The sequence below is a fragment of the Rattus norvegicus genome, chromosome 7 (assembly GCF_036323735.1).
Source record: "Rattus norvegicus strain BN/NHsdMcwi chromosome 7, GRCr8, whole genome shotgun sequence".
In the NCBI taxonomy this organism is placed as follows: Eukaryota; Metazoa; Chordata; class Mammalia; order Rodentia; family Muridae; genus Rattus; species Rattus norvegicus.
In genome coordinates this window covers 8,576,088-8,602,577 of record NC_086025.1, presented here as the reverse complement: position 1 = coordinate 8,602,577, position 26,490 = coordinate 8,576,088, and the positions used below count along the sequence as shown (strand labels likewise).

Genomic DNA, 26,490 nt, shown 5'->3' with positions numbered 1-26,490 from the left:
GTCCTAGGATGCTGCAGGTTTGGCTGTGAGTCTGAGGGAGGCTCTCGTGGTTCCGCGCGCAGCTCTTTCAACGGCTGCTGGGAGCTGTGAGGAGAGCGGGCGAGCTCGGAATCCGCGCAATGGTGAGCGGGGCCGCCGTTCACACGCGGGGCGGAGCCGCGGGAGCCCGAGTGGGGTTGTCTCGGGCTGCGGGAACCTGCGGCGCCCTGCGTGATCCCTTTGTTCACCTTGTGGTCCCTGCACTTCCCAGACGGAACCCGGACCTCTCAATGATTTGGTTCCCCTGACTGCGCTTGCGTACAACGTGGGAAGCGGGACCTGGTGTCCGCAAACTGCAGTACAACAGTCAGCGCAAGCGCATGCGTGGATTTCACGTCAGGGACGGCAGATTTTCTGACTGGCAGAGCTCTAATTTCTCTGGTGTCTTCTACAAGTTCTTCCCCTGGCACTTGACATTGAGGTGTAGGATCCGTCTGCAGTTAACTCTGCGCAGGTGTAAAATCTGCGTTATTAACACATTCGCATGTAGATGCCAGACTTACTGGGTTACCTACATTAACTGTGTGTCTGTTTCAGAGTGCTCTCTCATGTTCTGCTGATCTCTTTATTGTTTCTCAGCAGCACAGTCTTTGTTGCAGGTGTAGGAGAGTTTTGAAATCAGATGGTGTCACTGTGGTGTCTGTTCAGTCTTGTGTTGTTCATGTTGTCATTCATGATGACCTTTTGTCATCGGTTGTCTGTTGTTCTTTGTAGTAATCGTTAGACTCTTTTTTTTTTTTTTTGGACGTTTGTTGAATCTATAGCTTAGATTGTGTCCTGAAATAATACTGAGACTTCTTGTCTACAATCTTGGAATTCCTCTCCTTTGATTGAGTTCCTTGCTTCTTTTAAGTACAATGTTACAGATTTGGCTACAGATATTTGTCTCATTTCTGTGTATTTCTGACCACTTTATCCATGGTGACTGACGTATAAGAGATATGGAGGTCCGTGTTTCCTGTACAGGAGTGATTTGCTTCTGTGCATGTGTGTTCATCACTTGCTTTTTGGCACCCGTAGAAGACCAGAGAGGCCATTAGATGCCCTCCACCAGGATCGTTGGTGCTGGGAACCAAACCCAGGTCTTTGACTAGAGCAGAAGTCTTAACTGCAGAGCTTAAACTTGACAGACTTTCACAGTTTTACATGTGAGTGTGCCCATTCACGGGCTGAAAACCGTGTGTTTAGGTGGTTGAGGTTTGGTTAAAAGTCTTGTGTTTGGGAGTCTGGGAGGTGTCTCAGAGGTGAGATTGGTCAGGTGTGCTTGGGGTTAATGACTGATATAATAGCGCCCATCCCACAGTGTTTGGTGCCACTGTGGCCACCGTCAACATCATTTGTACTTTTGTGGCTAGGAACAGTCGCTGAGGACCAGCCTCAGTTGTTTGGGGGTTCCTGAGAATGGAAGGATTGGATCAGCATGAAGTCAAGAGTCTCAGGCAACGATGCAGGCTCAAGCTGATGGGTGACTCATAGTCGTTCAGAAGCTGAGCTCAGGGACAGCCTTCAGGTTTGTCTCTTTTTCTCTAAGCTCACCTCACGCTTTTATTGGTTACACACTTCCTTGTTATGCAATAATACATAACCAAAAGCCATTACTTTCCGCAAGCATATTAGTTTTCCTGAGAAATCCCGTGTAACTATGCCACCAGGAAGCATGGTGCGCACACAAACACAGTTCAGTGTCTGCTAAGGTGAGTTATACGTTAACTTTTAACTCTCAGAAAAGCCTCCAAGTCACAAGCGATGCGGCTACAACATTAGCATGAAAAAGAAAGGCTAAACAGTCAGGATAATGTTTATATTTTTAACTTGTCTGAAACTTGTACCATCTCTTCGTTAAGCTCATCCAAATATCTACTTCTACAATATTTTTCAATTTTTCTCCATATGCAATATTCATTCCTCTTGCAACTTCCTCCAGGCTCCTTCCCAATCCCAAATCCCATCTCTTATAACTTGTACCCTAATTTCCTAGGGCAGATGATGTCAGGGGGTCAAGTCAGTATGTCCCAGTCTTTCCAGGAAGGTCAGCTCCCTAATCCAGTAGATCCATTTATTTTTTTTCCCCTATCCTGTCCCTTGTATTTTCTAGAACATCCCTATCCATAGTGACCTAGGCCCATTTTTCCGTTTCCTTGGGGTCTTCAATTCTATTAATGACTAAAACTTCAGGATTTTCAAGAACATTTTCTGCTTCAAATACTTCCTGGTGCAACTTAATCATCATGAGTTGGTTTCCCGGAGAACGGTTAAGGCAGGGCTTCCACACCCAGAACCCCGTGTCCCGTTATGCCTGGGTTGACTGTTTGAATGGCCAGGATTGAGTAATTTGTTCTTATAGACATCAGAGCCATTTCCTTCTCTAGTAATGTCCTCGATCCCTTTCCCAGAAATTTTTACAAAGGTATTTGGGTTCAAATGCGGTATAGAAAAAGACAAAACCATGAAACCATGTCGTCCGTCTGTGTACGGGAAAGCCAGAGATTCATTGCGTACATTGATGTGCTCCCAAAGCTGGAACTGTATCATGCAGCCATGTGACATCTGACAATCAGCACGCTTCCGGGAGTAGATCAATAGGGAAGGAGCTGCCTAGACCTCTGGAAATTCCTCAGCTCCCCCACAACATTAGAGTTTGAACTTAATTTCATCTTATGACCAAAATGGAGTCTGAAAACAAAACGGCAGTACTTAGAAGCCTCATTTGTTTGTTCCTAACTGCCATTTCCCCCCCTGCCCCCACACCCCATCTTTTTACCCGTTTCCAGTCTTTGATTTTCTGTTTCAGAGTAGAGGCGTTAATATTGGATCCTCGGGAAGATGAGCTTAACTGTGCACAAACCATGTCTTAATAATACAAGGAGCTAAGAGTAAGATAAAACGTGACAACGTTAGGGATTCTGTAAGACTAATGAGGAACATAGGACAGGGACTAGATGAGTAGAGATTCAAACCACTTAGAGCTTTCTCTTTTCTTCTTCTCTATCAAGGAATTTGTTTTCTTCTAGCCAGCATGTTTTTAATAACCCCAGAGTGGTTAGCATGAAAACAACAGATTTCCCCTAGGGTCATGCGAAGGCCTTCTTTAAAACAGAGCAGGTGTAGCCCACCTGTAGTCTGGAGATTTGCTTTGACTGTCCCCCTGGTTTTCAAGAAAGGCAACGTAGGAATCTAGGTAGTTTTCTAGTTTTATCAGAGGTCCCATCGGTTTTGAAGAACCAGAACAATTAATTTCTGAATAACGAACTTTATCCCTGGGTTTTTATTTGTCTGTTATGCCTGAAGCCCCCACATCAACTCTGTGTCTTATCTTAAATGGTGGGAGAGAGTCCCAAATGCCTGAGAGGGCTTGTGGTAGGGTTCTGTGCCCTTAGACTACACAAGAGAAGTTTTATCCCATCTGGATTTCTCTGTGTTCGTCCCTTTTGGGGCCCAGATCTAGCCTAGCATCCTCAATGATCACTAGTGGGCCAGGTGGACTTCCTTTTTGTCTGGCAAGCATTACTCCCCCCTTCCCCCATCCTTTCTTCAGCCTCTGTTATTTCTCCTTGGTGGTACAAAGGTCTATTTTAAATTTGGGTCTTATCTTTGTAGAGCCCTTGGGGTCTGGCTGAATGGTTCATTTTGGTCTAGTATCTGCCTTGGGTTTTCTGTCTGGGACTGGCTTTAGGTGAGTATGATGTACCCAGGGGAAAATGCTGTTGACTTTGAGAGTGGTGGGAATGGTACAATGTGGGACCTTTCCACTGGACAGTCAAGAGTGTCTTTTTGATGTATGTGATCTGCATGAGGTCTCCAGGTAGTGAGGCTTCATTGGTGGGAGGTTATGCAGATGACAGACCAGCAGATACAGTGTGTCCTGAGTCCTCTGTAATGCCTGTACTGACTGGTAGGGCAAAAATAGATGACTTTAGCCGTCAAGGCAGATGTCATGTTTGCACAGAAGGGGGCTCTTCCGAACATTATTTTGTAGGGGGTCAGACCTCCTTGGTAAGGAGTATTCCTAATCTGGAGAAGGACAAAGGGAAGGAATGCCTTCCAGTTCCACCAAGTTTCCCCAAAGGGAATTTATTTTTAACTTGGTGGTTTTAGGTTGATGAGGGGGCAGGGCTGATGTACTCTCTTCTGTAATCCTTCTCCCTGAAGTTGAGGTGTCTGCTGTCAGGACCAAGGAGTCAAATCTAGGCAATTAGGCATTTTCCAAAGGGATAAGGAACAGCTGTATTAGCTGCACTATTTTTTTCTTCTTTTTTCTTTTTTTCGGAGCTGGGGACCGAACCCAGGGCCTTGCGCTTGCTAGGCAAGCGCTCTACCACTGAGCTAAATCCCCAACCCCTAGCTGCACTATTTTATATCAGCTTTCAGCAAGTCCAGAACTGCAGGCTGCAGATGCTCCCTGTTTGGTGTCTTTCAACCAAGTGCAAATCTGCTGAGAGAAATGTAGACTAGGGACAGAAGTTAAAATGTCCTGTAATTGGGAAAGGGGACCATGGTGGTATGAATAGGTATAACCCCCCATAGACTCATGTTTTTGACTGCTTGGCCCATGAGGAGTGGCACTATTAGGAGGTGTGGCCTTGTGGGAATAGATTGACCTTGTTGGAGGAAGCGTGTCATGTGTAGGCAGGCTTTGAGGTCCCCTGTGCTCAAGCTCTGCTCAGTGTGGAATCACTGTGTCCTCCTGCTGCCTGCGGAACAGAGTTCTCCTTGCTCCCTGAGGCTCAGCTGTAGCACCCTGTGCTGCACCTCCAGCAGCAAGACCATTATCTGAAACCATTATCCTTCTTAATGGAATGTCCTTTCTAAGAGTTCCTTTATTCATAGTCTCATCAGAGCAGTAAAAACCTAACTAGGAAGTTGCTACCAGGGACTGGGGTATTGCTGTGATAGGCCTGACATGTTTTTGTTTGAGAGATGTAGGCTTGGAATTTTTGATTAGAAAAGCAGTGGGATGCTTTAAGTTGGACTTAATATTAGTAGAAGCATAGAAGACAGTGGTGTTAAGCATGATTTCAGCTCTGGGTGACTGGCTCAAGTGGTTTCAGAAGGGAGGGATTTTAATATGTTTCTTATACATTCTTCTTGTGATATGTTGGTGAAGACTGTGGCTGCTTTTTGCCTGTCTGAAGAGTCTGCCTGAGGCTAAGGTGAAGAGATTTAGAGTAATTACTTTGGCAAAGGAAATCTCAAAAAGCCTAGTGTAGACTCTGTCCTGTGATTCACTCTTAGTAAGAGAACATTTGCAAAGGACAATATGAACAAGGACAGATACAAAATGAATGGTTCAAGGATTAAAGCGGCACCAGGAAGTGGAATGGAGCTAAGTCCTGTGTTCAAGCAGATAAAGAGAGTGAAGATATTAAATGGAATTAAGGGAGTGATGACCTCAGGCACGATCAAACCTAGCTAAGCTTATTGTTTATGCCTTTGTTGTTGTCTAAGGCACAGTTAGATCAGGTTAGGCATTGTTATGACCTGGTCATTGTTTTCATTTAGACATACCGAAATACGATTGTGTGTCATGTTAACAGGGGATAGTTAAGATGGCTGTTTTCAGTTGTTAATGTGACTATATACAGTGTGACCATCCAGAAATGGAGGCTATATCAGTGTTTTAGGGTTTACTGCTGTGGACAGACACCATGACCAAGGCAACTCTTATAAGGACAACATTTGATTGGGACTGACAGATTCAGAGGTTCAGTGCATTATCATCAAGGCTGGAACATGGCGGCATCCAGGCAGGCATGGTGCAGGAGTACCTGAGAGTTCTACATCTTCATCTGAAGGCTAAGAGAAGACTGGCTTCCAGGCAGCTGATCTGAGGGTCTTAAAGCTGGTGCCCACAGTGACACACCTACTCCAACAAGGCCACACCTCCAAATAGTGCCACTTCCTGGGCCAAGCATATACAAATCATCACAACCAGTGGTCCAGATATTGATCAAGAAAGATTTCATGCCTTGATCCAGATCTGGAGTTTGAAAAATAGAGGTTTTTGATCAGGATTTTGAGATGGGCTGGCACTGTTTTGATTCAGATCCACACAAGCCTTTAATCCAGATCTTAAGATACAGTGGCTATGCTTATAAAGATCTATTAAGAAAAACTGAGGTCCAGTAATTGTAGTACACATCTTTAATCCCAGCACTCAGGAGACAGAGGCACGGAGATCTCTGAGTTCAAGGCAGCCTGGTCTACAGAGCAAGTTTCAGGTAAAGAAAAGCTTAGGTCCAGGTGTGGCACTATGTGCATTTAATCCTAGCCCTCAAGGGGACAAAGGCATATAGATTTCTGAGTTCAAGTTCAGCCTAGTCTGTAGTGAAAGTTCTAAGACTGCCAAGGTTAAGCAGTGAAGGAAATCATGGAAAAACAGAAAGCCAGTAAAGATGTAATTGAATGAAGTGGTCATGTTCCAGAACCAGCAAGCAGCAGAACTTGGCTGCTTTGGCCATGTGCCTCTGGCTTTTGAGACAAGAATAGGAGTTACACAGAAGTTCTCTGCCGTGCTTCAACAAGTGAAGATCAGCGAGGAGGCAAGACCAGTGAAGCATTACATGGCTAGCAATGCAAGTGCTTGTCACTGTCTTTTGGGTTCTAATTATACTCTTTCCAAACATCACGTGTCCTCTCCAGGGACTTGCTTCAGCAAAATAACACGAATCTACATCACATGACACAACTAGAATTTTCACTTCAGGAATGACACTTTTAGGAAGTGTGACCTTCTTGGAGAAGATGTGGTTTTGTTGAAGGAGGTGTGTCACTGTGGAGATGGGTTTTGAGGTCTCCTTTGCTCAGACTCTGCCCAGTGTGGAGTGTCTCTGTTTCCTTGCTGCCTGAGGATCAAATAGAGAACTCTACTGTGCCTCCATCACCAAGTCTGCCTGCAAATTGCCATGCTTTTATGCAATTTGCTTTCGTCATGTTGTGTCTTCACAGCAGTAAAACCCTAGTTAAGATATAGGGAAATCCCAAGATTAGGGGAAAATTGAATTTACACGAATAGACAGATGTAGAAATATAGACTGCATTTACATTGAGTCCCTTTAACATGTGACAGGTGGGTCCAAGCCTTATGACTTCTTTGATTCCCCAAAGCTTACATGAATTTTTAGTTACAAGAGGAGATGTATTAGCATTACCATTGTTTGATATCAACCTGATAGAAAAAGTGTTAACAGGCGTCTGTAAGACAGCAGGAGTAGGGCTGGAGAGATGGCTCAGCGGTTAAGAGCACCCGACTACTCTTCCAGAGGTCCTGAGTTCAATTCCCAGCAACCACATGGTGGCTCACAACCATCTGTAAAGAGATCCGATGCCCTCTTCTGGTGTGTCTGAGGACAGCTACAGTGTACTTGTATATAATAAATGAATAAATCTTTAAAAAAAAAAAGACAGCAGGAGTAGACTCATGTCTTTGGGTCTTGGTAAAAACTATACCTTTAGATTAAAAAGGCATGAGTGTTTTTTAGAGAGCCAGATATATAGATTGGAGAGAGTCTGATGGAAAACATCTTTAAGTTATATCTAGAAGACTGAAAATCCTGAGCTTGTGACTGAGTAATAAGGAGTCCGTGCTCCATCAAATCTTGAACTTCTGAAATCTCAGAGTAATAACAGCACAGAAGGGAAAGAAATCTGAAACATTTTTTTTTTGTTCTTTTTTTCGGAGCTGGGGACCGAACCCAGGGCCTTGCGCTTCCTAGGTAAGCGCTCTACCACTGAGCTAAATCCCCAGCCCCTGAAACATTTTTTTTTTTATTTCTGTACATTTTAAATCATTTTTGAGGTCCTTAAAACTTATTTAAAATTTTTATTCTTAGACCTTGAATCTTTTTTTCTTTTAATCATCTATCAGAAACATAAGTGGTTACTTTTGAGACAGTCATTGTTAAAGTATGTTCTTTTGGTGAAAGTTATACCTGAAACCTGTTTAGCACATGGGAGAGCCAGCCCCACACCTCGTCTGGACAGCATAGTAGAGGCTGGCCCTTCTGGGCACTTGGACAAGCTAGCTCCGAGGGCATGAGTGTGGGAGAGCTGACCTCACCCCTCATTTGCTATGTGGTGTATGAGTGATGGAGAGATGCCCGACCCCTCTCAGCCCTTGTCACTTGTGCGTGGCAGATGTGTTGGATCTGTACCTCACTGGGGAGGGCTGGCCCTGTGCCTGGCCTGAGTAGCACAGTAAGTCTAGCCCTGGTGCGGGTGTGGGTCATCCGGCCTAGAGTGCAGAGAGTGGGAGGTTTAGCCTTGATCGCTGCCTGCTGTGTCGTTGGGTTGTCTTGTGGGGAAGTGTTGCAGACCTTGCCTTGGTGGTAGTTAATGTGGGAGAGTTGGTGGTCTGACCAACTCAGCTGTCACCCAGACACGGATCTGGGGCTCTGAGTTCGCTGACCTTCGCTGACCTCAACATCTACCTCATCTATGACCTGCTGGAGGTCATGGAGGGGCCTCTGTTGCAGATCCAAAGCTGCAGAATCTCCATGACACAGGGCAATTCCAAGGGGAATCCTGGTGAGTATCCAGTGTTTATAGCACAGCAGTAGCCAGAGGCCTCAGACCAGACCAATTGTAGTGAACATTTGCAGGTAAATTGTGTGGACAGAAGAGTATATTGTGTGACACACTGTGACACAGTATAGCTTTCACAACCAGATTTTTATCTTTTGGGAGAAAATTGCAGGGGCAGAGGGATGAAATGAAGAGATAGGCAGATGTTGGTTCAAACTGAGCCCCATGCTTCTTTCTCGTGCACCCACACCATCTCCACCATTCTAGACTCCATCCCTGAGAAGTGCAGTATAAAACAGAAGCAGCTGCTTTTCCTTGTTAAACTATTGTTTTTGTCTTGTATTTTTTATTTTCATATTTTTGTCTGATGGAATTAGGTTTTTGTGCATGTCAAGCATTACTCCCTTTTTTATCAATAAATCAAATTATTTAAAAGAATATGTTATAGTTAATTACAGTAAATGACTTTACCAAACAGTCTTAGAGTGGTAAAGCTCTAGAGCAGGGACTGAGGAAACACTGGAACCTGGGTGGTCTCTGCATTTTCTCTCCACATTTTGTAAATTGCAAAAAAAAATGCAAGATACTGCAGTGAAAATGCAAATAGTTTTTCTCAAATAAACTAATGAGAGATAGGGTTTTAAATTGGCTAAAAATAAATTAGCTCAAAACTCAGCGACAGGATCTGACTCAGGAAGATAGGTTGTTAAAAATACAGGAGAACTGGTACAGACTCTATCGTGAGTAAATGAGTAATGGGTTCTGGACTGCCCCTATGATGTTTGTTTAAGCCCCATTTTGCCCTCCAGCCATTTCATCCTGCAGAGAGCATTCTGGCAGATGCAGATGCTTTCATCAACTCTGACAAACATTTACCTTGACAGGATGAGAGTTAACAATGAGGACCCGACCCTTCTCCTGATTTAGTAGCTCTGTTCCAGGAACCAGAGGACTATAAAACCTTTTGGCGTCCCCTTATCTCCTGGAGCTATAAAACAACTGGACAATCCTGTAACTTGTCCCCCCATCTCCCCACAGCCTCTTCCTTTAAAAGGCCCTTCTCCCAGCTACTTGGGGTTGACACCACTGTCCCCTGCGTGAGATACGTGTTGATCCAGAGATCTCTGTAATAAACCCCACCTTTTGCGTATTACATTCAAGATTGGTCCCTTGTGTGTCTGGGGTCCGAGACTTCTCGATATTTGAGGGAGGGTCTCCCTACAGAGATCTTTCACTAAGAGTGTGCATGGCCTGGGAAAACTGAAGCCCAGCTCACCAGCTTAGAGGGAGGGGCACCGTACCATGTTGTCATCTTGTCAGCAGCTGGCCAAGTGCTGCTACCAGGACCCACCCTCTTCAGTCTCCTTCCCAGAGCCCAGTTTCTGTGCACCCTCAGTTACTGCTGAGACAGAAGCTGCCATTTTCCAGGTAAAGGAGGCCTGGCAGATATGCAGAGGGTTAGCATAACAAAAACCCAAGATGGAGGACTAAAGAAGTATTCTCCTGAGAGAGGGGATTTTAGAGTAGTTTAAAACTTATAGCAGCAGAGTCTGACTCATGAGCACAAGCAGTTAAAAATGCAGGAGGGCAGGCTGACTCATTAACCCTAGGCCCCAGGGCTCCGGATTTCCCCTGACTTGTCCTCTGGGACTACAACGTAGCCGAAGGTAGGGAACGACTGTCCATATACCGACGGGCTCTAGTGGCAGTTCTCAGGGGGGCCGCAAGGAGGCCCACCAATTTGGCGAAGGTAAGAGAAGTCATGCAGGGAGCAACTGAGCCTCCCTCAGTGTTTCTAGGGAGGCTCATGGAGGCTTACTGGAGATATACCCCTTTTGACCCTATGTCAGAGGTACAACGAGCCTCTGTAATTATGGCCTTCATTGGACAGTCAGTATCTGATATTAGGAAGAAGCTACAACGCATTGAGGAACTGCAAGATTATACCATCAGGGATGTAGTAAAAGAGGCTGAGAAAGTTTGTCATAAGAGGGAGACCGGGGAAGAGAAGCAAGAAAGAGAAAAGAAATAGAGAACTGAGGGTGAGGAAAGAAAAGAAAGAAGACTCTGACGAGGATACTGGCCGCAGTAGTAGGAGAAGGAAGGCGTCAGGGAACAGGCAGGCTCAGACAGACAGGGAACCTGGGCGACAACAGAAGGCAGGGGCCAAGGAGACCCAGAGAAGATAACCACACCTAGAAAAAAACCAGTGTGCCTACTACAAGGAAAAGGGCCATTGGGCCTGAGAGTGCCCCAACAAGAAAGAAACAAAGGTGATGTCTTTAAAAGATGATGAAAATTAGGGGAGACAGGGCTCAGTCCCCCTCCCTGAGCCTAGGGTAACTCTAAGAGTGGAGGGGACCCCCATAGATTTCCTTGTTGACACAGGAGCAGAATACTCGGTACTCAATAAACCTTTGGGAAAGATGAGAGATAAAAAGACATTGCTGATCGGGGTGACAGGGCAGAAACAATATCCTTGGACTTCTTCCCGGACTGAAGATATCGGGAGAAATCAAGTATCCCACTCATTTTTAGTAATTCCAGAGTGTCCTATGCCCTTACTAGACATGCTAATCAAGCTAAAGGCCCAAATAACATTTGCCCCCTCCGGACCAGAGTTGTCCTGGGGGACTGAGGCACCCCAAACCTTAGTGATGTCTCTGCAGTTAGAGGAAGAATATCGGCTTCACCAAGAGATAAAAGAAGCCCCCGGAAGAATTACGAGATTGGCTGATTCAGTTTCCTCAGGCCTGGGGGAATGGGGATGGCCAGACGGGCCCCTCCTATAGTAATTGAACTCAAGTCTGGAGCCACACTCATTGGGGTCTGACAGTACCCCATGAACAAAGAGGCAAGAGAGGGCATACGCCCCCACATCGAAAGCCTGTTGCGACAGGGAATCTTAGTCCCTTGCAAGTCTTCATGGAACACCCCCTTAATGCCAGTGAAAAAGCCAGGGACCAACGATTATCACCCAGTCCAGGACCTTAGAGAAGTCAATAAACGAGTACAAGACATCCACCCTACGTTGCCTAACCCCTACAACTTGCTCAGTACACTGCCGCCTAAACGAACTTGGTACACAGTCCTAGACCTCAAAGAGGCTTTCTTCTGTCTGAGGTTGCACCCGAACAGCCAATCCCTGTTTGCTTTTGAATGGTGAGACCCTGAAATCGGAAAAACTGGACAGCTCATGTGGACAAGATTGCCCCAGGGGTTCAAGAACTCCCTCACCCTATTTGATGAAGCGCTACATCAGGACTTTGCCCCTTTCTGAGCTAATAATCCCCAGGTGACTCTCCTTCAATATGTAGATGACCTCCTGCTGACTGCAGAGACCCTCGAGGAGTGCAAGCTCAGGACTCAGAAAATCCTGGCCGAATTTAGGTGAGTTGGGGTTTCTGCCAAAAAGGCACAATTGTGCCAGACTGAAGTAAAGTATCTGGGATATACCCTGAGAGACGGGCAACGATGGCTCACAGAAGCCAGAAATGAACAGTGACACAGATCCCAACCCCAACCACCCCTCGCCAGGTTAGAGAATTTCTGGGGACCGCGGGATTTTGCAGACTTTGGATTCCTGGGTTTGCCACCCTGGCAGCCCCATTATACCCTCTGAAAAAAGAAAGAGGGGAGTTCATTTGGACCAGGGAACACCAGTTGGCTTTTGAGACCCTCAAAAAGGCACTGCTACAAGCCCCTGCCCTGGCGTTGCCTGATCTGAATAAACCTTTCATCTTGTACATTGATGAATGGAAGGGGGTTGCCAGAGGGGTCCTCACCCAAGCTTTAGGACCCTGGAATCGCCCTGTGGCTTATCTGTCAAAGAAACTTGATCCTGAGGCCAGTGGATGGCCTTCCTGCCTGCGAGCAATTGCAGCTACGGCGGTGCTGGTGAAAGATGCTGATAAGCTAAATTTGGTCCAGAGTGTGACAGTAGTGGCCCCCCATACCCTCGAGAGCATTATTAGACAACCACCAGATCGTTGGATGACCAATGCCCGGATGCCCCACTACCAGAGCTTTTTGCTGACAGAACGGGTAACTTTCGCTTCATCCACCATCCTTAACCCTTGCTACCCGAGGCTGGCGAAATCCCAGTACATCAATGTGAAGAGATATTGGCTGAGGAAACAGGAACCCGGTCAGACTTAACTGACCGATCATGGCCTGGGGTGCAACCTGGTTCACTGATGGAAGCAGCTTCGTGGTAGAAGGTAAGCGAAGAGCTGGGGCAGCAGTGGTGGACGGAAAATCTGTCATTGGGGCCAGTAGTTTACCAGAAGGAACGTCGGCCCAAAAAGCAGAGCTTATTGCCTTGACTCAAGCTCTAAGGCTGGCAGAGGGGAAGGCTATCAATATATATACCGATAGCCGGTATGTGTTTGCTACAGCTCATGTCCACGGGGCAATTTATAGACAGTGGGGACTACTAACACCAGCGGGCAAAGACATTAAGAACAAAGAAGAGATTCTCAGCCTGTTAGAGGCTATCCATTTGTCCCGCAAAGTGGCAATTGTTCATTTCTCCGGACATCAGAAGGGGACTGGCCCCATCGAGAGAGGGAACCAGATAGCTGACCAAAGGCCAAAGAGGCGGCACAAGGGCCGATGACTCTAGTGGCTAGAGTTGTGCCCCAACAGGCGGAGGAGATTCCTGAGAAAAGATCCTCACAGAAGAAGAGGGGTTGGAATACCTGACTAATATACACCGCTACTGGTCAAAAAGTCCCCTTATTACGTCCCTAAACTGCAGAAAACAGCAGAGGATCTAGTAAAAAACTGCTGGGCTTGTGCCCTCACTCATGCCGGGACCAGTAAACACTATGCAGGAAAGTGCTTGTGGGGTGATCGACCAGGAACTTATTGGGAGGTCGATTTCACTGAAGTCAAACCAGCCCGGTACGGTAATAAATACCTTTTAGTTTTCATAGACACCTTCTTGGGGTGGGTCGAGACATTCCCCACCAAGAAGGAAACAGCAAATGTAGTGGTCAAGAAGATTCTTGGACTGGCCAGACAATTGGGGATAAATTGGAAATTACATTGTACTTACACCCCAGAGCTCAGGACTGGTAGAAAGAATGAATAGAACTATAAAAGAGACCTTAACTAAATTGACCTTAGAGACCGGCGGGGGTGATGGGACAGCCCTTCTCTCCCTTGCCTTGTTCTGGTACGGGACACGCCTGGACCGTTAGGACTGACACCTTTTGAGATACTGTTTAATACACCGCCGCCCCTGTTCGAAACCCTAAAAAGTGTGGCACATCCTGATGACAGTTTTGTGCCTTCTACCCTTCTTTTAGCCCATTTGAAAGCTCTAGAGGCGGTCAGGCGAGAGATTTGGGAACAGCTGAAAGACACTTATGCCGCTGGGGACCCCTCTGTTCCTCATCATTTTGAGGTTGGAGACGCCATCTTGGTACGGAGACACCGAGCTGGAAACCTCGAGCCGCGGTGGAAAGGACCCTACTTGGTACTGTTAATAACTCCAACTGCCATCAAGGTAGAAGAATCCCCACTTGGCTCCTCGCTTCACATGTAAAAAGGGCTCCTCCTGAGGCTAGCCAAATGAGTGGATCTTGGAAAAGACTCATAATCCTTTTCTTTTTTCTTTCTTTCTTTCTTTCTTTCTTTCTTTCTTTCTTTCTTTCTTTCTTTCTTTCTTTCTTTTTCTTTCTCTCTCTCTCTCTCTCTCTCTCTCTCTCTCTCTCTTTCTCTTTCTCTTTCTCTTTCTTTTTCGGAGCTGGGGACCGAACCCAGGGCCTTGAGCTTGCTAGGCAAGTGCTTTACCACTGAGCTAAATCCGCAACCCCCTCATAATCCTTTTAAGGCATGACTGTGAATCAGGACAGCAACCCCCATCTGCCGATACAACAGATTTGGGAGCTGATCAATGAGGAGGGGAACACTGTCTGGTCGATCACTGCAGTACACCCTCCATGGACCTGGTGGCCAGACCTAATGCCAGATATTTGTAAATTGGGGGCCAGATCGCTCACCTGGGATCTCCCCGACCATACTGATCTTTCCAAACCACCAGTGAAAGGCAATGTGTCCTGGGTGGAATAGGAAGTACGTTTGGGTGCTCGGGGCAGTTCTACCGAGCTAACCTCCAGTCTTCAGAATTCTGTTTGCCCTGGTCAGGGCCACAGTTGGAAGCTTCAACACAAATGCAGAGGGGCCTCTGATTTTTATTGTGCTGCATGGGGTTTTGCGACTACTGGTGAGGCTTATTGGAACCCTACCTCCACTTGGGATTTGATTACGGTAAAAAGGAACAGCAGCTATGACAAGGCAAACCAGGGGGAGAGAGATAGTTCTAAATACCCTGAAAATGGGTGTGCCCATGGCAACAGCCCCGAAGGGGCTTGTAAAGGCAGATACTGCAATCCCATAGTCAAAAGGTTCACTGACATGGGAAATGAGACCGGAACTGGCTTAGAGGAAACAACTGGGAACTGCGAGTAGATGCTGCCGGAAAAGACCCTGGACTTATCTTTAGAATTAAGTTGACCTTAACAAGTCTTCCTCCAGTGCCCGTAGGACCTAACAGAGTTCTTCCAGAATAAGGCCCACCTACCAGACCCCTAGTACACCCCCTACCTATGTTGGCGACTGCCACCCCTTTCGATCCCATTACTTCTCTGAATTCTCTAACTTCCTTTCCCCCTCCCAAACCCTCGACAGGCCAATGACTACTTAATTTGGTTATTGGAGCTTTTCATGCTTTAAATGATACAAGTCCAGCCACTACTGAATCCCGTTGGCTGTGTTTAACGATAGCGCCCCCATACTATGAGGGGATTGCTATGAATGGTATTTTCAATAATACTACTTCCCATCACTCATGCTCCCGGGGAACTGAAAAGAAACTAACTTTGACCGAAGTATCTGGATTGGGACTCTGTTTGGGAACCCCACCAGCCTCCCATAAGCATTTGTGTAACCGAACAGTAATTAGTTCTAGGACAGCTGCCACTCATTATCTGGTACCAGGACCCAATCGGTGGTGGGCATGCAGTACCGGACTCACCCCTTGTGTGTCCACGAGTGTATTTTGGCCAACTATAGATTTCTGTGTGTTAATACAACTGATCCCCAGAATTTACTATCATGCTGTTGATAATTTTGAAGATGAATTCGACCTTATACCTAAAAGATACAAACGGGAGCCTGTGTCCCTTTCTCTAGCTATATTACTAGGAGCAGGCATTGCCGCTGAAATAGGGACAGGAGCTGCTGCATTGGCCACTGGACAACAGGGCCTTAACGCTCTCAGTACTGCCATTAATGAAGATTTAGAGATACTAGAGAAATCCATCACCAATTTAGAAAAATCTTTGACTCCTTGTCCGAAGTGGTGCTTCAGAATAGGAGGGGATTAGATTTATTGTTCCTAAAGGATGGAGGGCTGTGTGCTGCCCTCAAAGAAGAGTGTTGCTTTTAGGCTGATCATACCGGAGTGGTAAGAGACTCCATTCAGAGGCTCAGAGAAAGACTAGATAAAAGGCAGAAAGATAGAGATGCTCAACAAGCTTGGTTTGAGTCATGGTTTACCCGGTCTCCCTGGAGACCATGGTTTACCTTACTCTCTGCTCTAGCTGGACCATTACTGATAATTTGCTTGGTTTTGATTTTTGGCCGGTGTGTGGCAAATAGATTGATTGCTTTTGTTAAAGATTGGGTGGGTGCTGTTCAATTGATGGTACTGAGACAACAGTACCGGTCAGTCCGAGATTCTGATAGAGCCGAATACGAGTCTTTTTGCCTAGAGTGAGATGCTACTAAACGTTGAAAACAAAATTCTAAGATTAGAATTACTCAGTGAAAGAAGAAGGGAATGAGAGAGTGGATTTTAGAGTAGTTTAAAACTTACAGCAGCAGAGTCTGACTCATGAGCACAAGCAACACAAGCAGTTAAAAATGCAGGAGGGCAGGCTGACTCATTAACCCTAGGCCCCAGGGCTCGGGATGGGCTGGGGAAAGAAGGAGATATTCCAGAGACCGGCAGGCCATTAAAGATAGTGAGGATACACAATGGCAAACATGGCAAATTCTTGAGAAAGACATTCACCAGACATGTTCAAGTGAGTAATGAGCCCAGACCCCTGCCCCCGATCTTATGATGTTTGCTTAAAGCCCCCACTGTGTCCCGCAGATAATGTTCCAGGAAACCAAAGTTGGAGTTTAACCAGATATTTGGTCAACTCAGATAAACATCCACCCTAGAGAACAAGAACCAAGGACTGTTCCCAGGAGATTAAGTCTGACCTTTCCCCCAGATCTGCTTCCTGCTTGCGCAATAAGATGATCGTGTCACCGCGCTAGGGACCCCGCTCTCTCCAACCTCTGCCTATATAAATCCTAAGCTTCTGAGCTTCGGGGTCGACTTCTCTGTCTCCTGCGTGAGACACGTGTTGGCCCGGAGCACTCCGCCAAATTAAACTGCCTCATGTGTTTACAGCAAGACTGTTGTCTGTGTGTCTTTGGGTGCGTGCTGTCTTGAGACTTGAGCAAGGGGGGCTCCCTTTGGGGGTCTTTCACTACCAGCTCAGTTCACAGATGTTAAGTTCACAGGAGCTTACTTATTAGTAATATTTCACCTAGGAGTTTGGGATATTAATGACTGTTTTTCCTTTTTCTCTTCTTTTGTGTTAATGCTTACTGTCTAACATGGGCATGGAAAGGCTAAGAGGCTAAGGGGAAGGGGAAGGGACAAAGAAAGGCTGTGGCCGTATCCTGCTGCTGTGACTCGACATCTAGAAAATATTCCAAAGGGGTGGGGGGAGTTACTGGGGAGAATATGGCTTTCCAGTGGGACTGGAGCAGCACAGTTGACTGACTGACAGCCTGACTCAACCTCCCATCCAGAACTACAGCCCAGAGGACTCTGAATATTCACCACCTGGCTTAGTCTTCCTCTTTTACAAAAGAGAGAGTTCAGATCTAAGGATGCTGCTTTGCCTAAAATCACAGATAAAAGAAGCAAGAGAAATCTCAGATGACTTCCAGAGCCCAGTGGTTTTTCTACTATAGCAAGAACACAAACGTTGGTGTGACTGACTTCTTGATTTTCTGATTTTCTTTGAGCATAAGTAGCTAAAGTCTTCTAAATTCTGCTCCAGTACTAATTGATGCCTACAAGCAACAGTAGCAAAAAATTTCCTCCAGAAGACCATTCCTTCCAGGAAGTTTAAAGTTCACAATGCTGATGGCTGTGATAACATGCCCCTTTCTTTTAGAGTCACAGGCACAGTTTGGGAAGTCGATTTCACGAGTCTTTAACATTTTGAGGTGCATGACCATCTTCCTTTGTTCACATTCCTTTTGTAACTGGTAAGACTTTCCCTCTTCTCCTCTGCTTTAATGTAACCATCTGTAGACTGTTGTCTCTCACTCTGACAGTTCCATTGTTCTGTCCAGCAATACTGCTCTCAGCTCTACATCAGACACACCATTGTAGCTGTCATCCTGCATGATGTCTCTCTCACCAGTGACTTGGATTGAACACCTTTTCTAGATACTCTCCAACCCCCTCTGCCCCCACATCAGGCATCTAATTGTAATATGCTACAGTAGCATAGTAACTTAGATAAGTAAACTTTTTATTCTGATAATGAGAATGGCCATTTTCCTGGAAGTCAAGAAAATGTAAAGTTGGCACACTCTCTTTTTAGATTTTGGTGCAGTATGGCAACCTCCTGGTACTGCTTAGAAAACAGCTGTGTAGTCATAAAATGATTGTGCCAAGGAGTGGTCACTGGGTTATCAGCCTCGGAAAGAGGTATAGACAACATTGTCAATATCAATTCCTCCTTGTCTGCTCAAATCAGGTCCACTACCTGCTTGTGTGTCACCTCCTAACATCCACACCATCTCCTTCCTTTAGTCCAGAATGCTACACATTGCTCGATTCAGGAAAGCATGTGGAAAAGATGGCAAGGAACTTCAGGATGTGGTCCTCTTGTGCACATCATCCTGGTCAGCTGCTCCCACTCCCCCTGGGCAGCATGACACCCACATGCACTTACTCTTGGCACAAGCACTTGTATTGACCTTTACTCACATCTAGAGTTTTGAACTTTTGCAGAAGGTTTTATTTTTTAAACGAATGGTGTGCATTCTTGACCTTAATACTGAGTCTTCACAACCATTGGACTGCAGTTGTTTAACATTCTCTGTATCTCTATGTGTCAGGAGCTATAACAGGACAAGATAATAACTAGCAGGTGATCATTCTGAGATGGCCAGGCTCGCATTATTATATAATCTGCAACCTCTTCACCCTTATTAAGCAAGGCTGCAAGGGATTAATTTTAGGAACGATTCCTGCTATTAAAATGCTTTTCCTGTTATTATTAAACACATGTAACCATCATTAAGTAATAGCACACCCCCTTGGAGCAGATCTCTGCAGATCTACAAAGATATACTGTCTTGTAGTGATGCTATATAGACAAATAGATGATTTCTTAAGTCTTAATGATCCTATAAAAATTCCTAAAATTATATCAGTGATTATTAAGCTCTTTTATAGTGGGACCACTATTAAGTCCTTTTCTGATAGTCAAAACTGCAATGAGAACTCTGCCAGTCTCCCAAGTGTCACCAGTTAGTTGCTTTTAGATAGTAACTAGACTTTCTCCTACTCAGCACATTCGAAGAGGTTGTAAAACAATTAACCAAAGGTCATAAAAAGGGAACTAATGATTTATTATAGGTGCAGAGGATAAAATATTGACTGGGTTTATCTATACAAAACTTCACTAATAACTTAGTTATGGCTTTAAACCTTCATTGAACCTGTGGAGCTGTGACAGGTGATGGATGCTTAGCCAGATAACTCCTCCTAATGGATATGCAGGTAAACATTCTCTGTTGTAAACTTCTATTTTAATTTATGACTTGATTTTTTTGTGTGAACTTGTGATGAACTTTGTAACATGTGATCATGTATTCTGAAAGATGTTGAGGACAAAGAGAAGAGTGAGAACTGAGCTGAGCAGACCTGAGCTGAGAAGAACCGAGCTGAGAGAGGAACCGAGATGAGGAGAAGCTTTTAGACAGAACTGAACTCCAGAAGAACTCAGAAGTATAGGCATAGCATTGGGAGAAAAGGCATTGAGAGTAAGGGCATTATTGGAACATCAGAGCAGGAAGAGAGAGCAAGATTAGAAGGGAGAATGCAGAGTTCAGTAACTTAGAGACTATAGGTAACATAAAACACTAAGAGCAGTGTGCACAATGCAGAGGGAAAGAGGAAAAAAGAAGCTGCTGCAGAGGGAGCAGAAGGAGCAGGCAGGCCTCTCCTTACCACGAGACAGAGCAGGTCCTTTCTTAATGACAAGGCAGGCTTAGCCTCAGTAAAAGGAACAAGCTTTTTTTTTTTCTTACAAACTTGGGTTTAATTCTTGTAGCATTAAAAGGGTAGAAACTTTTTCTTTCTCTATGTAATAAAGATTGGAGCTCCTTTTTCAAAGATTTATTTATTTATTATATATGAATACACTGGTGTAGCTTAAGACAGCTACACCAGAAGAGGGCATCAGATCACACTAAAGATGGTTGTGAGCCACCATGTGGTTGCTGGGGCTTGAACTCAGGACCTCTGGAAGAGCAGTCAGTACTCTTAACCACTGAGCCATCTCTCCAGCCCTGGAGTTCCTTTTTCATCCAGAGTGAGTTCTTTCTGCACTGGTGCTTGGTGTTTTGTTCCATATGCATATGTAAGTATGGATGTGTGTGTAAGTATGTAATTGTGAGAATGTATGCAAGTGTGTGTGTAAGAAATGTAATTGTGAGAATGCATGTAAACTGGGCCCTGAGTGGAAATGTATAAATGCACATTCATCAATCGGTATATGAATCTATGTAAGTTTATGCATATTTGCCTATGTAAAAGTTTTTCCTTCTTCAAGCACTATGCTATTCACTTCTCTTGGTGAAATATAAGTTTATTGCTCCAGACTTCCCCCTAGCATGACAAGCAAGAGTCATAGGGACAAAAAGGAAAAGGCTCTAGCAATGAATCCTTTACTTTATCTCCTGCTGTTTTAGGATGAGGTGCTAAGTGTCAGAAACTGCAGTTTCTGGCCTCAGAGGAACACAGAAGTCAGGCGGGCACAGTAGCATAGCATAGTAACTTAGCCATAGATAAGTAAACTTTTTATTGTTATACAGCAACCCTAAATATCTTGTAAGACAAAGTCTTACCCTCCACCAATGCTCTTCCCCTTTCACTGCTTCAACAAGAAAGAAGACCCCTGCCAGGGCTGGCCCCCAACATTTATGTATGCTTTTGCTTTTTAAAAAAAATGTGTATGAGTCTTTTGTATATACACATATGGTGGGTCGCAAATACATGCACACAAATACATGAATGTGTATCACTTTTGTGTGCCTGGTGTTCACTGAAGTCAGAAGAGAACATTGGATCTTGTTGACCTGGAGTTAAGAATGGTTGGGAGCCTCCAAATGAGTGTTGGGGATTGATGTCCCCATTTGATCTTAAGTTGACCTATTTTTCCTAGGTTCCTTTCTTTGCTGTTGTTTCTGGTTTTGATTTTGGATTTGCTAATATTTTTGAGACGTCTTTGATCTGTCAGTAACTTATTACAAATGCATTCCTAAGTAGAAATATTGTATTCCCCCTATGCTTTGAACTGGGACCCTCCAGTTTTCTGATAAGTTAGCCCCATACTGTAGTAAATTTTAACTGTTTGGAGGAAGTTCAAGTGAGCTGTTGCGCTTTCTATCCTTTGTTTGCTTTTTGAGACAGGATTTCACTGATTTCTCTGGCTGTCGTGGAAACAGTACACAAAGTAGGCTGGCTCGGCAGTCACTGTGTTGGCTATTCCTGCCTCTTGAGGTCTGCATTAAAGGTGGCCATCCTTTCTTGAAGTTAGGGATTTTGATACAATTTTGCTATCGTATATAGCGGTGATCTGCTTGAGTGTCTCTCTGTATTGTCTGTTAGTAGTCATTTCTCTTGCAATGCCATATGGAATTCAGTGGGCCCAGAAATGAGAGGTGTGATCCTCCTTTTCTGTTTACTTGTAAAATGACTTGCTGACTGCATTTGAATGTCTGTGATATGGAATAGATATGTGGAGCACCCAGAATTATGTAAATATATTCTCAGTGAAATGTACATTTATAATACAGTCTTACTATTTCTATCATATGCTTATATGGGGCATTTTAGGCTGCAGTGACCTATGAGGATGTGCATGTGAACTTCACTCATGAAGAGTGGGCTTTGCTGGATCCTTCCCAGAAGAGTCTCTACAAAGATGTGATGCTAGAAACATGCAGGAACCTCACTGCTATAGGTAAGAATGTGAGTTTTCCTTCACTTTCTAAACAAGGGGTCAAGTGTTTCTTGGTTATTGGTGCACTTCTTTTATTTCTACTGTGAAAGAGGAAGAGTGTGGTAAATATAAATACTCAGACATGATTCTCAGGTTCACCAGAGATACTAACTTAAAATTTGCGCATTATCCAATAATATATCATAAATTTTCTGGTACTTATTTTAGGGTATGGATTGGAAGACCATAATATTGAAGAACACTATCAAAATTCTGGAAGACATTGGAGGTAATTTTTATGTGCAAGCTAATATAAATGTATCACTATAGAAATTTTAATGTACCTTGAAGTTTTAATGAAAATCAACAGTGTGAATAAACACAGCTTTAAGTATACTTATAATTAGTGAATTCTCAAAAGACCATGTACTTGAATTTCAGGTAGCTGACCTGTGTTTGCAAAGCATTCTTCTAAAGAAAAACACAAATAATATCTTAAAACATGACACCATTTTAGTCCTGAGAGCCATATTGTAGAACTGTCAATCCATTTAGTTTCATCCTATTTGAGTATCATAAAAAGCATTGATTAGGGGACCAGTGTATGCCTTTTTAAAAGCAAACAGTTCATAGTAAAGCTATTGCCATTCTATACTTAGAGTGACTTTCCAGAGTTTAGTGAGAGCAACAACTTATGGGAAACAAGAAGGTTGATGTCCTGGTTGGTGTCCTATACACCCCTATAGCACATGTCCGTGGGGGAGAAAAAGTTCACTTTTGTGAATGCAGTGTAAAAAATCTTTTGTTTGTTATTTTTTTCTTTAATAGGTATAACATCCGTCATTGTGGATACAAGCCCTGTGAGAATAAGGGCCATGGAAAGAAGCAATGTACCTTTGCATGTAACAATTTTCTTCAAACATATGAAAGAGTCTATACAGAAGAGAAACCCTATAAGTGTAATCAATACAGTAAAGCCTTTTTAAATTTTCATAGTCTTCCACAACATGCAAAAAATCATCCTAGAGAAAAACCATATGAATGTGGTAAAGCTTTTGTAAGTCCCAGTTGTCTTCAAATACATCAGAGAACACATATGGGCCAGAAAACCTACAATTGCAGAGAATGTAGTTCTCCTCAAATACACAAAAGAATTCATACTGGAGAGAAACATTATGAATGTTCCAAGAGTGGTAAAGCCTTTGAAAATGCTGATTATCTTCAAAATCATGATAAACATCATACTCTTGAGAAACTCTTTGAGTGTAGTCAATGTGGAAAAGCCTTTGCTAGTCGAAGTTATCTTCCAATACACCAACGAGTTCATACTGGAGAGAAACCATATGAATGTACTCAATGTGGTAAAGCCTTTACAAGTCGCAGTTATCTCAAAATACATAAAAGCATTCATACTGGAGAGAAACCGTATGAATGTAATCAATGTAGCAAAGCCTTTGCAAATTTCTATAGTCTTCGACAACATGAAAAATATCATACTAGAGAAAAACCTTATGAATGTAGTCATTGTAGTAAAGCCTTTCCAAGTCCCAGTTCTCTTCAAGTACATGAACGAACTCACACTGGTGAGAAACCCTATGAATGCAATGAATGTGGTAAAGCATTTATAAGTCACAGTTCTCTTCAGATACACAGAAGAGTCCATACTGGAGAGAAACCATATGAATGTACTCTATGTGGAAAAGCCTTTGTAAATAGAAGTTATCTTGAAGTACACAAAAGAATTCACAGTGGAGAAAAACCATATGAATGTAATCAGTGCAGTAAAGCCTTTGCAAATTTCCGTAGTCTTCGACAACATGAAAAGAATCATACTAGAGAAAAACCCTATGAGTGTAGTCAATGCAGTAAAGCCTTTGTAAGTCCTTGTCATCTTCAAATACACCAAAGAACTCATACAGGAGAGAAACCCTATGATTGCAGTGAATGTGGTAAAGCATTTACACGTCTCAGTAATCTTCAAGTACACAAAAGAACTCATACAGGACAGAAACCCTATTGTTGCAGTGAATGTGGTAAAGCATTTCCATGTCTCAGTAATCTTCAAATACATGAAAGAACTCACACTGGAGAGAAACCCTATGAATGTAATCAGTGTGGTAAAGCCTTTGCAAGTCGTGCTAGTCTTCAGTACCATGAGAAACATCATACTGGAGATAAACCATATGGATGTAATCAGTGTGGTAAAGCCTTTGTAAGTCCCAGTCATCTTCAAATACACCAAAGAACTCACACTGGTGAGAAACCCTATGAATGTAATCAGTGTGGTAAAGCGTTTGCACGTCGTAGTAATCTTCAAATACACAAAAGAACTCACACTGGTGAGAAACCCTATGAATGTAATCAGTGTGGTAAAGCCTTTGCAAGTCGTGCTAGTCTTCAGTACCATGAAAAACATCATACTGGAGAGAAACCATATGGATGTAATCAGTGTGGTAAAGGCTTTGCACTTCGCAGTCTTCTTCAAGTACATGAAAGAACTCATACTGGAGAGAAACCACATGAATGTACTCAGTGCGGTAAAGCCTTTGTAAGTCGTAGTTATCTTCAAATACACAAAAGAGCTCATGCAGGAGAAAAACTCTATGAATGTATTCAATGTGGAAAAGCCTTTGTATATCTCACTAGTCTTTGTAGTCACAGAAAGTTTTGTGCTGGAGAGAAATCCTATGGCAGTACTTGATATAAAGTTGGACCACTGAGTAACAAGGCAACAGACCTGCTTCTGGACCTATGCATTGTAATCTTGTAGCACATTGTTTACTCTCCTTAGAGTTAGTAGTTGCATCCCTATTAGGGTTGAATATATGTCCATCCCAGGCCATTTATGTGGCCATTCTTCTATGGTTGTAGCAGAGACATCTGTTCTAGAGCCAATTAATCTTGTAATGGTTTTCCTCTTCCATTTAAATACATGAATGTTTTATGATTCTCCTTCAATAAAGTGCTTAAAGTTACAATTTTATCTATATTATCAAATTCTCCATCATGAATGAAGCACTGCTGGAAACCTTTTCTGGCATCCAGCTAACTGAGGAAGGCAGTGGAGTATGGCATCAGCGATTGGGGCAATTTAACTCTTTCTTGCTATTCTGAAGCTAAAATCTGCAGGTGTCTGGCAATTTAACTGTTTCTCTCTCTGGGGCCAGAAACTTCTGGCACTAGGGGAATAAGGAAAACAAAAAACCAACTTAGTTAATTGGGCCCTTTTCTCCCTGACTCAGGGCTGCTTGTTGGCCAGGTGAGTATCTCAGAATTTGATAACTCTCCATGAGCCAGAAAGAAAAGGAAAGAAAGGAAGAAATAAATCACAGAGACACATGTACACTGGGTGAAGCAGAAAAGAAATGCACCAACCTTTATTGTTTCAGTTTTTATTATTATTATTATCATTATTATTATTATTATTATTATTATTATTATTATTATTTTATTAGATTTCTTTCTTTCTACAGTACACTGTAGCTGTCTTCAGACACAGAAGAGGGCATCAGATCTCATTACAGATGGTTGTGAGTCACCACGTGGTTGCTGGGATTTGAACCCAGGACCTCTGGAAGAGCAGTCAGTGCTCTTAACCTCTGAGCCATCTCTCTAGCCCTTGTTTGAGCTTTTTATAGTTTTTTGTACAAATGGTTCTCTAAGGAAAAGTTACTTCACAGAAAAAATGTTACACAAAAGGGGAGTTGCAGGATGTTGACAATAAGTTCAAAGCATTTTATAAGCTCATAAGTTCAAACAACAGTTTCACATGGCCTTGCTTTATCATACTGCACACCTGTGGCTTCATCCTTGAATATGACCTGGAATGAATGTTGTTCCTTAATTAAAAATCTGTCTCAAGCCTATTTCAATTCATAGTGCACTTTAGAATATCTCATTGCATTCCTTATTATGCAGCCTTTATTCAACTACTGTATGAAGAGGGGGCACATTTTATTCTTGATTCTAACTTTATTCATTTTTTTTGGCAAAATAATTAAAACCATCTCCTTAAACATTCTTCCTAAAATTATTTGAATCAAACTAGGAATTCTATGAAGTCATTAATTCTTCTAAACAACATTAATTCATGAAAATTCATCTTCATGTTGACCTGCAGGAAATTTGCCCATTAGGGTGGACTGATGGCCAGGAATCATTAGGCTATGTAATCCTGGCAGGAAAGACATGTCCGCAGCAAGAAACAATACTGGCATGAATTTTCTCAGGACTCTGCGTCACAGTCATGCAAGATGGTGGGCCATCTTAACACAACTCATTTTCTTGCCATAGCCTTTCCTAGATGGCTTCAGTCAAAGTGATTCACGAAGAATGATGCTGTAGACTCAAACTGTATGCAATAGCAAAGAACATTTATTCTGTAGAACCAGCATGCAGGGGTCTACCATACATCAGGATGGAAGGTAGAGGTGTGGCTTTTCAGGGTCAATTAAAAGCCTGTTAGGGTAGAAGTGGGCGATATACTTTTCTTTCCCTTGATTGTTTGGCTCTATCTCCAGGGGTATAGCTGCTTTTGTAATTGGTTATAGCTCCGGCAGATTTGGAGGACCTTTGCTGATTAACTATATTTGGCTCAAGTTAGGTGGTGGGG

The 26,490-nt window shown here is 43.6% G+C and overlaps 1 protein-coding gene across 4 annotated transcripts; it reads left to right on the top strand.

Annotated features, from left to right (window-relative positions):
• Positions 1 to 24,853, top strand: Zfp873 (zinc finger protein 873). Of its 4 annotated transcripts, none has more exons than NM_001421391.1 (5): positions 1 to 122; positions 13,872 to 14,071; positions 21,773 to 21,899; positions 22,107 to 22,167; positions 22,707 to 24,847. In NM_001421391.1, exons 3-5 carry the CDS (start codon positions 21,866 to 21,868, stop codon positions 24,577 to 24,579), a joined length of 1,968 nt encoding a protein of 655 aa, NP_001408320.1. In that variant the 5' UTR covers positions 1 to 122; positions 13,872 to 14,071; positions 21,773 to 21,865; the 3' UTR covers positions 24,580 to 24,847. The 4 variants fall into 4 exon arrangements, with proteins under 4 accessions (NP_001408320.1, NP_001408319.1, XP_063118925.1 ...); XM_063262855.1 differs by lacking the exon at positions 1 to 122 and adding an exon at positions 12,652 to 12,779 and having other exon boundaries at positions 22,707 to 24,853; XM_063262856.1 differs by lacking the exon at positions 1 to 122 and adding an exon at positions 12,652 to 12,779 and having other exon boundaries at positions 21,773 to 21,907; positions 22,707 to 24,853.
• Positions 24,854 to 26,490: the final 1,637 nt, after the last annotated feature.

What these genes read in the sequence shown, in the direction of transcription:
- Zfp873 (XM_063262855.1), top strand. Translation starts at nt 12,728, where the DNA reads ATGGCCTGGGGTGCAACCTGGTTCACTGATGGAAGCAGCTTCGTGGTA. An exon ending in AAGCAGCTTCGTGGTAGAAG is followed by an intron (nt 12,780 to 13,871) that starts GTAAGCGAAGAG and finishes CCCTTCTTTTAG; the next exon opens with CCCATTTGAAAGCTCTAGAG. An exon ending in CAGGAACCTCACTGCTATAG is followed by an intron (nt 21,900 to 22,106) that starts GTAAGAATGTGA and finishes TACTTATTTTAG; the next exon opens with GGTATGGATTGGAAGACCAT.